The sequence below is a fragment of the Syngnathoides biaculeatus genome, chromosome 2 (assembly GCF_019802595.1).
Source record: "Syngnathoides biaculeatus isolate LvHL_M chromosome 2, ASM1980259v1, whole genome shotgun sequence".
Classification (NCBI taxonomy): domain Eukaryota; kingdom Metazoa; phylum Chordata; class Actinopteri; order Syngnathiformes; family Syngnathidae; genus Syngnathoides; species Syngnathoides biaculeatus.
Genome location: NC_084641.1, coordinates 31,469,951 through 31,484,532, shown reverse-complemented (window position 1 = coordinate 31,484,532; position 14,582 = coordinate 31,469,951). Strand labels below are relative to the sequence as shown.

The 14,582-nt window shown below is 40.3% G+C and overlaps 1 protein-coding gene across 1 annotated transcript in view; it reads right to left on the bottom strand.

Moving 5' to 3' along the window:
• Window positions 1-14,582, bottom strand: part of agrn (agrin) — a 174,368-nt gene that overhangs the window by 32,455 nt on the left and 127,331 nt on the right. The window contains exons 21-29 of the mRNA XM_061800472.1: window positions 13,955-14,074; window positions 12,882-13,277; window positions 10,464-10,656; window positions 8,093-8,308; window positions 7,243-7,472; window positions 4,374-4,508; window positions 1,108-1,198; window positions 801-965; window positions 457-568 (exon numbers count right to left, since the gene is read on the bottom strand). Coding sequence (XP_061656456.1) covers window positions 457-568; window positions 801-965; window positions 1,108-1,198; window positions 4,374-4,508; window positions 7,243-7,472; window positions 8,093-8,308; window positions 10,464-10,656; window positions 12,882-13,277; window positions 13,955-14,074 — 1,658 coding nt within the window. The remainder of the gene's footprint in view (window positions 1-456; window positions 569-800; window positions 966-1,107; window positions 1,199-4,373; window positions 4,509-7,242; window positions 7,473-8,092; window positions 8,309-10,463; window positions 10,657-12,881; window positions 13,278-13,954; window positions 14,075-14,582) is intronic.

The window sequence follows — 14,582 nt, the reverse complement described above, 5'->3', positions numbered from 1 at the left end:
ATTGGGGGCTGGAAGCATCGTGGATTCCATAACAAAAATCACAAACGATCACACAGTATGCTTTTGTGAGACTTAAGGAAATCATATGACTCTAAGTTGAGAGCACGGTGTACACCTTGGACTGCAATTATCATAACCCTTATATTCTAATGCATACATTGATGCTTAAGCAATCCACAAAATTGATAAACAAGCTGAATGGGTGCATTTTGTCACCTATTGTTGAAGAATTGGATATAATTAAAAAAATACAATCACAAGGAGAAAGCAAACACTTGATAATAGCTGATGGATCTTTTTTGTAATGATGTGAGAGGAGCAACAGATGGGTCAACAACAACAGGAAGTATGTCCCAAGCATGGAAAATCATACCACACACAGGTAGGCCCAAAAAGCTCAGCATGCTAAAAGTAAAGCAACATTGGCAGGAGCTCGACAGCAGGCTACACATTTACCGGGGCCTCTCCTCGAACGGCGTCCTTCTTGTTCACCATGATCTCTCCTTTGCGATTGGAGCGCTCCAAGCTGATGGTGTTCCACACGTTGAGCCTGACGGGTTCTTTACTCCTAGATCACAAACACACTTCAGTGTGTGAGCAACTGGATGAACATTGTCAGTGAATGTACAAATGAGACAAATAAAATGAAAATGAAATATCTTGTTTACACCCAAAAGTTTAGATACCTGGCTATGGTATGAGGAAAAGTGAAAATAGCAGCATGTGTTGTGACATAAATTATCTACTGCAGCTATATTTGGATATAACAATTTTTATTAGGAGCGACATCTTATGCCAACCTGATGGTAGCAGGCCCTTTGCCAAGGTCATATCGGAATTCCAGGATCCCCTCACTGAGAGACAAAGAGATGAAGTCTCCTCTCCCGTCAGATTTTTGCCCGTTGTAGAAGATAAGGCCATTGGAGTCGTTGGCCATAAGAACCACTGTCATGCTGACTTTTTGACTGTTCACAAAACACATTCAACAGCATCAATCAATCTTGCAGTTCCATACGGTGAACAGTTGTTGATATACCAGTGTTTTAAATTAAAATGACACGTTGTTTGAGCAATAAAAACAAGAAAAAAAACCCCAAAAAAACTCACCGCAGATCATGTCCATAAAGATGGAGTCCCTTGAGCTCGAGGTAAGAGTCTCCATTGAATAACGGCATGTATGCCCCTCTCCTTTCGGCAACTGGAAACACAAAATGTTGTACAGTATTCTTATTCTGCCTGTTTACAGCGTAATGAATATAACGTGGTAAGAATGTATACAAGTGGACATGTGACAACCTGGTCAAGCACAATTTAACAGTGATGAGAATCAGAACATGCTGAATTGGATGTTCCATTACAAAATCAAATTCACGGCAAACAACATCATGTGAATCATATCTTGAAGGAAACTTGGTTAGAAATTTTGACTGCTGGCTCTGCAACAAAGCAAATTTTGCTCAAATTTGATATGTATGTTTTCAATAATTTGAAAATAATGCCTTTATCTTGGAAAAAAAAATATCTGTTGTTGATGTTTCAAAAGTCTGGGTATTTTTTTCATTTACGATAATAGCATTTGTCATAATTGTTATTAGTAAGCAGAATTTTTTTTCTCCTTTTTTTTAATTAATTCTAGTGTTATTTTGGCAAAGACAAAAGTATTACTTTAGTATAAGACACACTTGGCCACAGATAAAAGTATTAATTTTTTATAATACACACACACACACACACACACACACACACATACACTCACACAATGGTACCTCTACTTAGGAACGTCTCTAGTAACGAAAAATTCAAGTTGTGAAACGCCTCCTTGAAAAAAAAAATATATATATATAGTAGGACTATTCATTTAATATTTACTTTTGTCTCTTTTTTCAAAATGTGACCCTAAAACTCCTCTGTTGGAGTCTAACCAAAATGTAATGGGACCATCCTTTGGGGGTAAAATTAAAAAAAAAAATGGTTTGACATTTTGCACACTATTTAGCAGAGTTAAAAATGAAACCCAAAACCGCCTGCTGTGGTGTCAGATTCTAACAAACAACCTCCAAAGGCATGTGGAGTGCCAATGGAAAGAATGTAGTTATTGTATTTTGGCAGATTTTTTTTTTTTTTTTACAAATGCACAACACAGTGTCTGCAGAATGTTCTGTTCCTGGCTCAGAAACAAGAAGCAAAAGAAGATGAAGTGGCTTGACATTAGCGAGACAAACAAGTGCAACCAGAGGCTATGTATTTGAGGATCTTCCTCTGAAAAATGCCACCACATTGTCAAAATAAGACACACAACTACAACGTGATTTGGAACAGGCTGAAATTAGGAACTGTATTCGGTCTGGCACGCTGAGATGAGAAAATTAATGAGATGTTGTTCCAAAGACTGAATCTTTATGAGAATCAACAGTTGGAAACTTGCACAGACCACCATCACGCATATAACTCATCTCTATTAATAGAGAACTCATGTCCTTGGAACACAGTTTCTGACTGTAGAATGAAGGAGGGCGGGGGGGGGGGGTATGTTCTTCTTTTGTTTAAATGTTGTTAAAAGATGCAGAAATAGGTGAAGAGCAGGGTGTTATGACAACTGGATCACACCTGCACAAAGAAGACCATGTTCTTTTGCTAAAAATCTTCTCCATGAAAATGGCTGAAGGAAGATGGGCCCTGGACAACCAAACAAGGTTGAATTAAGAATGACTGCGAGCTCCATGCTAACATATAATGGAAAATGCCTTTGCCATCGTATCGGTTGACACTGATAGTTGTGGATTTCTCCCTTTTTGTAGCAGATATTTGAACACAAATGGTGGAGCATCACATCCTCTTTGCCGGTTGCTGTTGTGCAAAAACTGACATCCACCTCAATACAGTTCTTTGATTTTGTTTGGCACGGCAACACCGCCTTTCTGCATTCAATAGTCATTTCTAGTGAGAGTGGTACTACAGTAATGCTATTCCATTTTAAGTAAAAAAGAGTGATGAATAGTTGTTCTCAACCACTAATCTGATCAAACTACAATAATCCCAAATAGCAAGGAGTGGTCGTTCCTCACACATTATGAAATGCAGGAATTGCGTGAACACAATCGTATAACTCCAGAAAAGTTTTCTACCAATTTATGTCTTTTTAACTGTTGTCAGTGCCACTCTCAGGGGCTTTGTCCACCCGGTCGCTGCCGCTTTATCTGCGAGCGGTCGTCGGCGGCTGACTGACACCCCCATTAATCACTGCCTGTCGGAGAGGACTGATGCGATTATTCATCTAATTGATTCTGTTATAAAAATAAATAAATCAAAATCACCTTTTGGAATGGGAGACACTCTCAATGGGATGGCATTGATTTTGGTTCAACTCCATCTATTTGATTTGATTCACCTGCTAACAGGGATTCACACTATTCCACTTTGGCTTTTCTGGACTCCCAAAGGGTTTGGGGTGCCATGGTTGATGCTTCTCTTTTTTTAAATAATACACAGAGTACTATATCATCTCTTTGGTACTCAAAACAAAGAAGTACACAAGCTTTCGTCAAGGTTGCTCAGTAATACAGGGCAACAATACAGTGACGATAATCCTGACAGAAGTCTGAAACGTGCGACAGGAAGTCTTTATGCACGATGACATGCATTCTTTCTCTGACATGTGGTGCTCTCTGGGAACACGTTTGCTTGAACATGACACCTGTGAGTAAACGGGCACAGGAAAATGCTGCTTTTCACTAACAGCCATTGTTGTATCGATGCAGCAGACGGCCCAAAGGGGCCAATCTTCTGCAGTTGTGGCCTTCCTTAGTTTCAACCCACAGTACCTCTGATGCTCACCAAGCCTGTGGGCTCACGCCATTTCCCATTTATGCTCTTTGTTTTTGATCTTGCTTTTTGATTCAAAATGAATGGAAATGTCACTGGTTGGGAAGACCATGAGGCACATATGAGGGAGGATGGAGAAAAAAACCTAGCACATCTTGAGAATTGTAGAGGGCAAACGAATATTCCACGAATCAGTCTAGCTAAATTTGGAACTGGATTTCAAATCTGGATTGTGAAGGCAGAATAATGATCGCAGCGTCAGGTATGCAAATGGAATCAGAGTGGCAACCCACTGTGAATTCAAACCGACAAACAACGGACAAGCAGTGAGAAGAAAACGGGTTTGACTTAATAAAAAGTTTTAGTCTTGTACCTCTGTCTAACGTTTAAAAACTTGCTATTGATATGTTAATCTGTTAAAGTGGAGATCAATTATTTGCCCATCACATTTTCGAAAATGGAAAAGAAAACAAAATTATGGACCATAGCTCACTGAACCACAGTATATTGCCTAATGAAAAGGGGTCCACTCTTATGTATTTAGAAATTACCTATCTCGCAGTGCCTCCCTTCACGTCCCATCGGACATTCACACTTGTAGCCTCCCTCGGGAAGTGCCTGGCACTGGGATGACGGATGGCATCTGCTGGGCTCGCATGGGTCATGGATGTCGGCACAAGTTGGACCTGGAGATGCAGACAAATCCTTAATGAAATGGCCACAGTGGTCTTTGGACTGATTTGCGGCAAAATACAGACTACGTGAGTGGAATGGAGGTCATGTTCAGATCATTTAGGAAAAATTAAACACCTAGTTGCCAGAGTACAGGGTTTCCTTATGATTCTGGGTCAGTATCGAACAGCTGTGCAGTGTCTGTCGGATGATGTTTTTGCCCTCTACCCCAACTCAAGTCACCTTTAGGATATTAAAGTTTGCGGTGAGGAGCTCTGAAAGGATCCCCATCACTACTGAACTCAGTCTTGCTATTTTGCTTATCTGCTGTTTTTTTTCTTTCTTCTAGCAACTGTTTCAATACAATTCAGTTGAAATGTGCTTTTTCTACCCACAGGAAAAGTCCGTTGTGGGTGCAAACGGGTTTAAGATCAAGGCACAAAAGTTTACCCTAACAATTAACTTGGTGAGAAACTTTCTGCTGTAAGCCACAGAGCAACCAGCGAGAAGCACGCGTGATTAGGCCGCACTGCTGTCTGCTCTTAACCGTTTTCTCCCTGAGCTGCTTGTTAGTTGGCATCAGCTGCAGAGAAAGAAAACAACAAGAAGGGATGTTAAAATAGAGATAGGCCAAAGGCCAATTACTGAGCATTTGGTGAACGCGTTCCTTTTTCTGTACAGCCTCGACATTTAATCTCTTAAGGCTCCGTCACACCATGACGTTCTGGTCAACGTCCTCTGAACATTTCAATCGTTCTGTTTTTCAGTGTTCTCAAACGCGGAAGACGCATGTAGCATGTGATTAACGTGTGTCTAACGCATGACTTAAAGTATGTCTAACGCACGAAAAGCGTGTAGCAGCGACCAAATAAGATAACCCAAAAACCATTAGCGTGTGCAAATGCGTCATTGGGGCGCAACGAGCGATTTCTCAACGTAAGACGAGTGTGTTGAGCGTGTGACCAATGGGTGAATCACGACAGAAAAGCGTTTTGCTGGCGTGTAATTTTTCCAGTGGAACCGGCACTAAAACGTTGGAAAGTTCATAGTCACTTCAGTTGTTGTCGTGAGTTAGAACAGTGAGCATCATGCTGCTGAGAAGAAAAAAAGTTAGGGTGCGGACTTCTCCAACTAGCGCTGCTAGAAAGAAAGCTAAGCCTCTTTCATTACGAGCAATGTGTTTGGGGGAAAAACAACAGCAGGAGGAAGAGCACGTCCGCTAAGTCACACACCATGTGACACCCCCTGGGGACCCTAAACACCTTGCAAACCCCAGTGAGGACGGTCTGACAAAGAGACAAAAGAAGCAGAGAAAGGATTGCAGGATCCTGGACCGGGCTGTTGAGGACAGTCAGGTGGAGTTTTTCCGCGAAAACGAACTGCTGCTTTCTGGATCTTCCATAGTAGGTGCTCTCTACTGTAGCTTAATATTAAATGGACCTTGCTTTTGCAAAGCATCGGTTTATATACCCATATGCATGGCAGTTTGGGAAACGCTCAATGGACACCAAACGACGTTCGTTTCACTTTGGCTACAAGCTGTGTGCGCTAGGGGATTGTTCAGTGGGCGTTGACAGGTTGCCAGTGAGTCGTTCACTGCAAAGCAAATGATTAAGTAACAACCAAGTAAAGCTAGAGTTACGACTGACTAACGATAGCCAAAAGCGTGCAACGCTCGGCGAACCTTAGTAAAACGTTCCACGGATGTTCTTGAACGTACTGCAGCATTTAAAATTAAACGTTGATGAACGCTGGTCTCGGTGAGAACTTTTGTGCATGTTCAAAACTTTTTTCCGGACCGGCGTTCTCCGTCGATTCCCAGCGATCATTGACGTTCACTGGCGTGGAAACAACTCTACTCTGGAGCTATCCAGGCGACCATGGGCGACTACCAACGTTTCCTCAAACGCTATAGGACGCTGGCCAGAACATCATGGTGTGACGGGGCCATTAGGTCGACGTTGGACCCACCGACTTGATCGTGTTCATAAACAGACCTCACGACAGGACTGTGGGCATCGTCAGCCTCACTTGGGATTTCTCAGCGTAACACGATCACAGCGAAACCCTTAGGTGAAAGAAACTTTTCAATGTGTTCACACAGGAATTTAGTAGGAATTCTGTTGAAAACCAAAGACCACATCACTTTCAAGAGTCAACTATTTGTTAGCGCCACAGTTGCTTAGTTGACAAATGTAATGAATTAATTATTTTTTTTCTGAAAAAATAAGTTTATTTCCTGTGACCCTAGTGAGGATAAGTGGCTCAGAAAATGGATGGAAAATTATTTTTTTTCTAAAATAAAGTATGAATTTAGGAGAACATGATCAATTGGTTTGTGTTAGGCACAAGGACAATATTTTGACCTTACAGTTGTCAGACCTTTCTTTTAGTATTCTATAAGTAATTTGAGTCTACTTGTACAAAATAAAACATTTTGACATGATTTAAAAGCAGGATGTACAGTATTAGTTTTCTTTAAAAGCAAGTTGTTTTTTTTTTGTTAATACTCCCATGCCACCATTTACTTAATTCTTGAAAGAACAAGCTCAGAGATACGGTTTTACTTTTTACTTAATTTTATGTTTTACTTTCTCAACCTGCAGAGAAAAGTCAGCATATTAAGAAAATAGTCATGGCACAGGGAACTACCTGCCTCTCAGCCTAAATCAACTCTTGTGAATGAATTGATGGATGAAATAAACATCTTTTTTTTAAAGCTTTATTGCTTGTCTGTCATCACCTTACCCCAAAATCCTTTTCTGCACTGGCAATGGAACATCTCTGCCTCTTTGACCTGGCACGTGGCCCCATTCTTGCAGGGATTTGGCAGGCAAGGGTTGTTGCCACATTCGCCCACACCGCTACCGTAGAGATTATCAACGCCGTTCTCTTGCAGGTTGAGAACCCGGTTGTTGACATCCAGCAGGCGGATGCAGCCCACAAGACCCGAGCCCACGGCAGTCCTCTCTCTTACACTGCAGAAGCCAAAGGAGGGAAAGTCAATCCCATCACACTAATATTGGAGAGATCTTAAAATTATAACTGTGAAGCTAATGACCCCTTGGATACCAATGAACTTGAAAGGGATCGTTTAATTTTGATGACCATTTAACACGCTCTTGTCTCATGGAATGTCTTGATTGTGTGAGAACATTAACGCAAGTGATGCATAACCACTGGATAAAAAGGAATTTAAAGTCTCTTCCAAGTAAAACAAAAATACTTGTGTACAACAGCATGGTTTTAGTTACTGTTTAGTTACTCCGTGTCAAAGAGTACTAAATGAGAAAAGTGTTAAAATTGATCTTTTTCTCTACATTAGCATAAATTCCCCAATGGTTACCCTCGGGTTTCCGATTAAGACATATGGGCGAAGACTCTATATTGAATTCAAATGTCAGAATACATTAGCAAAATTGAAAATCAGATCTGATAAGTGCTGTTTGGAAAGAGAATTCAGGGTTCAATAGCAAACACTCCCAACTGAAAGATTTTCTTTAATCGCTGTTGTAGTCATCTGATTATTTGTGCCTTGTATAGAATACTTAGAATGTTCCTGTTACTGCACAGTAATGAACAAAATGCAAAGACTTACTCCTGCTTCATTTCTTCAGGCACTCCTCCAATGAAGAGATGAGTGTCCAGGTTGAGGCCGTCGGTTCCGCGCGGACTTTCGCCCTCGATGTGCGGCTCGTTGTCCACGCTGAGCATGGCGAGACGCCGATTGCGGGTCACCACCAGCTGATGCCAGCGGCCCTGGGAGATTTCAATGTTGCTGACAATGATGCCTGTTCCTGAACCTGTGTTGAATCTGAGAAAGATGCAGCTTATTAGATTGTCTGTGTTGAGTTTAGTTGCATTTCATACAAGATGGCTTGTTCAACAATTAAAAAAAAACTGCTCAAAATTAACTCTCTAACCTGAAAAATGGCAAAGTATAGCTTTTCAGCAGGTCTCCAATGTTTGTGGCATGTGTCGTTTCATCTATTTTTTGTTACTGGTGTCGTGTACATAGAGCTCCAATAATAGTCCAATGAACACAATATAGTACTTTTCTTTTGATTTCTGACTAAATTCTTGCAATCAATACACCTGATGATTTTAATGAGTGACAAAGTTGGCACAAGCACGGCACACAACCCTGTGAAGAAATATTAGCTGATGCAAGTGCTCAAAGAACATCACAGGGTTTCTGGCTGGAATGCAGCAGTACCATGGCAACAACGAAGCAACAAACATGATTGCAAGTAAGCACAGCATCAATTGGTATTGGAGGTTTTACTATATGCTAAAAAAATACACAGTGTTGCTTTTTAAAGCTGCAAAAAGGCACAGGATGTCGCAAACGATGTGCCTGTAATGAGTCAATTACACACTTATACATCTTTCAAAGCCTCTTTTGATATCAACCTTTTATCTAATGAGGTTTTGTAAGAGAAAAAAAGGACACCAAAAGAGAACTGTCATCCATGTGCACCCACACATTAGGCAACCTAAAAGCAATTATTTGCCAGCAATAGTTTTTCATCTCCTCGTGACTTGGATTTGCAGAGCTGTGAGTGGAGATCTCAACGCTTATTTCGGGAATTGAGTTCCATTTTAAAATTACAAGTGATTAATCTGATCTTGATTACTTCTCTGTTAATTGCACTGGGTGTAGAATGAAAGGAGGGATTTCAGGAGTTGTAAATGCTCCAATGTAAAAATAATTTATCTGAATTTGAATAAAGTTTGTTGTAATGGCAACGTCCAACTTCTGGTTTCTTTATGTCTCCTCAAATGCTTGCCTTCCCTCGCATGTATTTGGATTCTTTTTTTTTCAACATGCACCAATGATTTATTATCTTCATTAAAACAAAAAAAAAAAGTATACATTTAGGAAAATGTTAATTTTGGGAGTGGTAGTCTGCACAGGGTACTTTGTAAATACCAATGACATTTATAACGTAAGTATGACAGTATATTCTGGAAACCACTGCCAATATTACAAAATTCCCAAAAAATTGTTGACATATTTTTTGGTGGAAGTTTAATTGGTGTTTGTATTTGATCATTTTAAATGTATGGCTATACCTAATGAATGATGGAGACTACCTGCACATACAGTATGTATAATAATCACGTTTATCTCACCAAATGTGACTATGAACAGTTTTGATTTCACAGCTTGAACCTGCAAATCTGCCAATAACCTTCTGTATCAACATTTAATTTCTTGCCAGTGTTGTTTGCTCCCTCCATCATCACAACCACTGACATGTATTTGTTTTTATTCTTAGCGTTGCTGAAAGCCAAAGGCATTGTAATGACCCACGTTTCTTCCCTGTGATTCTTTTGCATTTTAAATTTAAAGATGAAATGCTAAGGTTGAACATAAGTCATTGTAGTACACTGTCTTTTAGATATTTGGGGAGAAGAAATCATTTAAATTCAATTAATTCATTAAATGTTGAAGGAGACATGATACATTTCTTCCCCGATTTATAAGGCTTTTGTTACGTCCGGGACGTATTTGTCAAAAATACCCCAGAGAAGAAAAATACATAACAAAAATACATCCCATTGTAATGACTATTACTAACTAGTACAATTAATAAAATGAGTTTACTTAGAATTCTTCCAGATATCCAAATCAGCCATTTTCAACTAAAATAGTTAATAATTTCTCTTCATAATGGCAACCAAAAAAGTTAATTCCCTTTCAGAAGCAAATATGGGATCCTTCCTTTCCTGGTGCAAGTCGAGATCTGATTTGTGAACATATCACCTTAATGGTCTTTCAAGGAAATACTTTAAGAATCGCCAACGGACTCCAGATTGCTCTTGCTTTGATTCTGAATCTGGACATCTGCTCAGCGCTGGGGCAAATCTATTCTTGTGGGGTTAGAGCGCAGCGGGCCATCCCCGTAATCCTGAAAAATCCCAACTTATTGGCTATAAACTGTAATGTAGCAGTTTGTAGTTACCTGAGCTCCACTTTGCCATTCACCAGAGCCAGAGAGATGAAGTCCTTCTTGTTCTCTTGGCCATTGTAGAGCAGGATGCCCGTCATGTCGGATGCCCTGAACTCCATGGCAATGCGGACCGTGTGGTAGGCGCTCATGGTTTGGAAGGCCAAGTACGAATGACCTCCGAATGACGGGATAAAATACTTGATCACTGCAGGGGAACAAGGTCAATGCTGTCAACCGCCATGTAAAGCACTTTGTTCAGGTACAGTGTAACAGGTGTTTAATGTGGATCTTGCCGGGGGAAGAAGCTTCCCTGTTACGTTGTGGTTGGCTGCTACGCAAGCACTTCCAAATATGGGGAAGTATGTACTGCGACGCTTTCACCCTTGAGCGCTGACCCACAGTGAAAACCAAGAAAACCAAGTGAGGTATGAAAGGGCCCTTAAGATGTATTTAGTGAACAGTATCATGAGGCTTTTAATGATTACTTTGACAATGCTCTTTATATTAGGATCAAATTAGAGTGAAAGTCTCGAATAAAATAAAGAAACATACAATGCCTTGAAACAGTATTGGCCTCCTTCTCAAGTTCTTCCATTTTAGCGTTGCTTCCTTGCTATAATGTATAAAATCATCCAATATTTAAATATCACACAAATATAACCCAAGTGAAAATGTCGTTTTCAAATGGTGATATTTATTAAGAGGGATTTTTTTTTTTTACTTTAATTAGCCTTTTGTGATGAAGTAAGTAGAAAAAAAGCAAGAACTGAAATCAAACATTTTTTATGACTGGAAATGCGTCCTTCATGTCTCTGTGGAGATATTTTGGTCCACTCCTCTCAAATTTTTTTGGAATTCAGAGAAAATGCAGGTTTTTGAGCATGAATGCCACTGCAGTTCAATTGGTTTAAAGTTTTGACTTTGATTAGACTGCTACACAACACCTCCTTATTTTTTTGGAAGCCATTCACAAGTGGACTTGCTTCTGTTTTTGTTTTTTGGGTCATATTCTGGTGCAGAAACCAAGTGTGCTTCAGCTTGAGGTCACAAACTGATGGCTGAACAGTCTCCTTCATGATTTTATTTTTAATGATCACAATTATTGGTTGTTCAGGTCCTGAAGGAGCAAGGACCATCACACTCCCATCACCATGTTTCACTGTTAGGGTGGTTTTATTTTTCTGAAATTACAAAAATCTAAACTTTCATCTAGGCCCACATAATATTCACTCAAAGGTCTTAGAAATCATTCCTGTTTCTTTTTTTTTTTTGCAGTAAAAAATAAGTACGCAAGATGAGCCTTTATGCTCTTTTTGGTCAGCAGTAGTTTTCACTTTGGAACTCTGGTATAGATGTCATTTTTGTCAATCTTTTCCCTATTGTTATTTCCTGACCTCAACTGAGGCAATTGAGGCCTGCAGTTCTTTAGAAGTTGTCCTGCGTTCCTTTGTGGCTTCCTGGATGAGTCACTGCTATTCTCTTGAGGAAATGTTTGTATCTCAGCCTCTCCAGGGGAGGTTCACCACTGTTGCATATGAGGATAATGGCCCTACCTATGATTCGCTGGAATCCGAAAACTTTAGAAATAGCTCTTGTCACCATTTCCCAACTGATGGATGTCACTGACCCTTTTTCTCGACTGCTTAAAGATTTCTTTGGATTGTTTCATTTTATTGCAGCTTTTTTAGATCTTTTGTCCTACCTGATTTTGTCTGCACAGATTCTGTTCAATTGATTGCTTTACTGAACAGGTCTAGAGGTAATCAGGCTCAGATGAGATCAGTGAAAATTAACCAAAACTTGTGATTAGCCGCAGTTAATTCATGATTTAATAAGAGAGGTAATAACTTATTCACACAGTCCAGGAAAATGTTAATTATTTTTTCCTTAAATGAGTGAAATCTCTGTTTAAAAAGAGCATTATAAGTTACACTGGGTTATATTTCATACATACATATGGTTGATGATCTTAATTTAAGTGAACTTTGAGAAGAGGGTCAATATAATTGCCAAAGAAAAACTTTGAGAAGAGGGCCAATACTTTTTCAAGACACTATAATCCATCCATCCATCCCTTTTCTACAGCACTTCTCACAAGGGTTAGGGTTAGGAGCCAATCCCAGCTGACTGAGTGCGAGAGGCGGGGTAGACACTGAACTGGTTGCCAGCCAATCACAAGGCACATTTAAAAAAACAATTATAGACACTGACATTCGCACCTATGGGAAACTCAAGAGTCTTCAATCAACCTACCATGCATGTTTTGGGGATTTGGGAGGAAATCCGAGTGCCCATAGAAAACCCACGGACGCACAAACAAACAAACTCCACACAGGTGTGGCCGGGATATGAACTGAAATATGAGGCAGATGTGCCAACTGTGGACCGTGTCGCCCCACCCCATAATATATGAACGAAAATACAACTTACCTTTCTCGCACACAGATCCCCCTCGCCCAGCAGGGCACTTGCAGCTGAAGTCATTGCCATCCTCCTCACAGGTTCCCCCATGGAGGCAGGGGTGGGAATCGCATGGTCTCTGGTGATTGTGGAGTCTTTCGCGGACATGGACGAGAGTGGTGGTTGGTGGCATTGCCGTTGTAGTGATGACCGGTTGTGCTGTGGTGGTGATGGTGATTGGGGTGGTGGCAGGTGCTGATGTCGTGGTGATCCGTCTGCCGGCGCTAGGCCTACGGGGCGTGCCCGGGGGCCGACGGGTGAAATAGGGGGAGTTTATCAGATGCCTGGTGGTGGTGGTGGTGGTGGGGGGAGCGTGAGTAGTGATTGACGCAGGAGTGGTGGTAAAGAAGGGTATGGAGGATAGACCTGTCAATGAAAAGGATCCTAATTAGGAAGGCAAACCTGTAAATCACAAGATATCCAACCAAGTCCCCTCCAAGTGTTGAATGTATACATGTACAGTATGTATCACAAAAGACAAAGTAAACTAACTTGTTCTCATAATACGGTCATTCAAATGACATGTTTATTGGTCTGTATCATATCCATATCCATTTTCCATGCCTCTTGCCTTCCAACGGTCACGGGAGTGCTGGAGCGTACTGTAAATTAATTTTCTGAAACTCAATGTTGGTAGATATACAAGGTAGAAACTCATGGTGATCCAATGATTAAATATAAACTGTGAGAGGAATAGTAATGGTAATGTGCTGGGCATTGATTATGTCATTAGTAACCTATTTACACTTTAATTAAAGGTATTGTTTAGACATGAATTATTCATCACTTTTGTTGCCTAATTGCTAGTAGATATCTATTGTTGAAGCACTCAAATAGTGAGGCAAAACTGTTCAACTGTTTTAAATCATTTAAAAGCATCTATTATTGATTTACAATCTAATATAAAGTTATCAGTAAGATGAACTATTTATAAAGCCATTTACCATTTTTAATGGCAGCCTGATTGGAAGGTGGTAGCCCACGCCCCTGAAAAAGGACAACTACACTATTCATTATCTCCCACACAATCCTCCATCAATTACCATAGTTGTTGAAGCGAATATTTTCATCCACTGGCTTCTTCACTGTGATACTTGTTTCCTTGGAGACCTTCAGCTGTTTAAGCAGGGCTCCCTCGATGTCCTCTACTGTGTATCTTGTATCTATAATAAACAACGGGCACATCCACTCAGGGCAAGACCTCAGAGGAGCACTACAGAATAAACAGACAGGACTTGTGCTTCTTTAGCGTGACAGTGGATATACCAGAAAAAAAAAAAAAACCCTGATACCAGGAGGGTCTCCAGGGACCACTTGTCCTCCACCTGCATGTCAGCCTGATTTTTTTTCATGTTCCAGATGAATTGAACTCATAATGGTTGACACAGATGTTTGCTTTACTGGCCATGGAGGACAGTCACTTTAACGATGCCCGTTAGCTCATATGACGGGGATGAAGGACACAAAATGCACTTAAAAAAAATCTATATAAATGGCAGTAGATGGTGCGGAGGATGTTTTTTTTTTTTCCGTCAATTGCAATTAGAGCTTTGAGTCATAAATTTCTCTGACACTTTGAAAGTTGGAATTTTTAACCGTCATTATTTGACAATATTACAAGCATGGTGGATTTTAAATTTTCGGATTCGAAAGAAAACAACAAATCAGGTA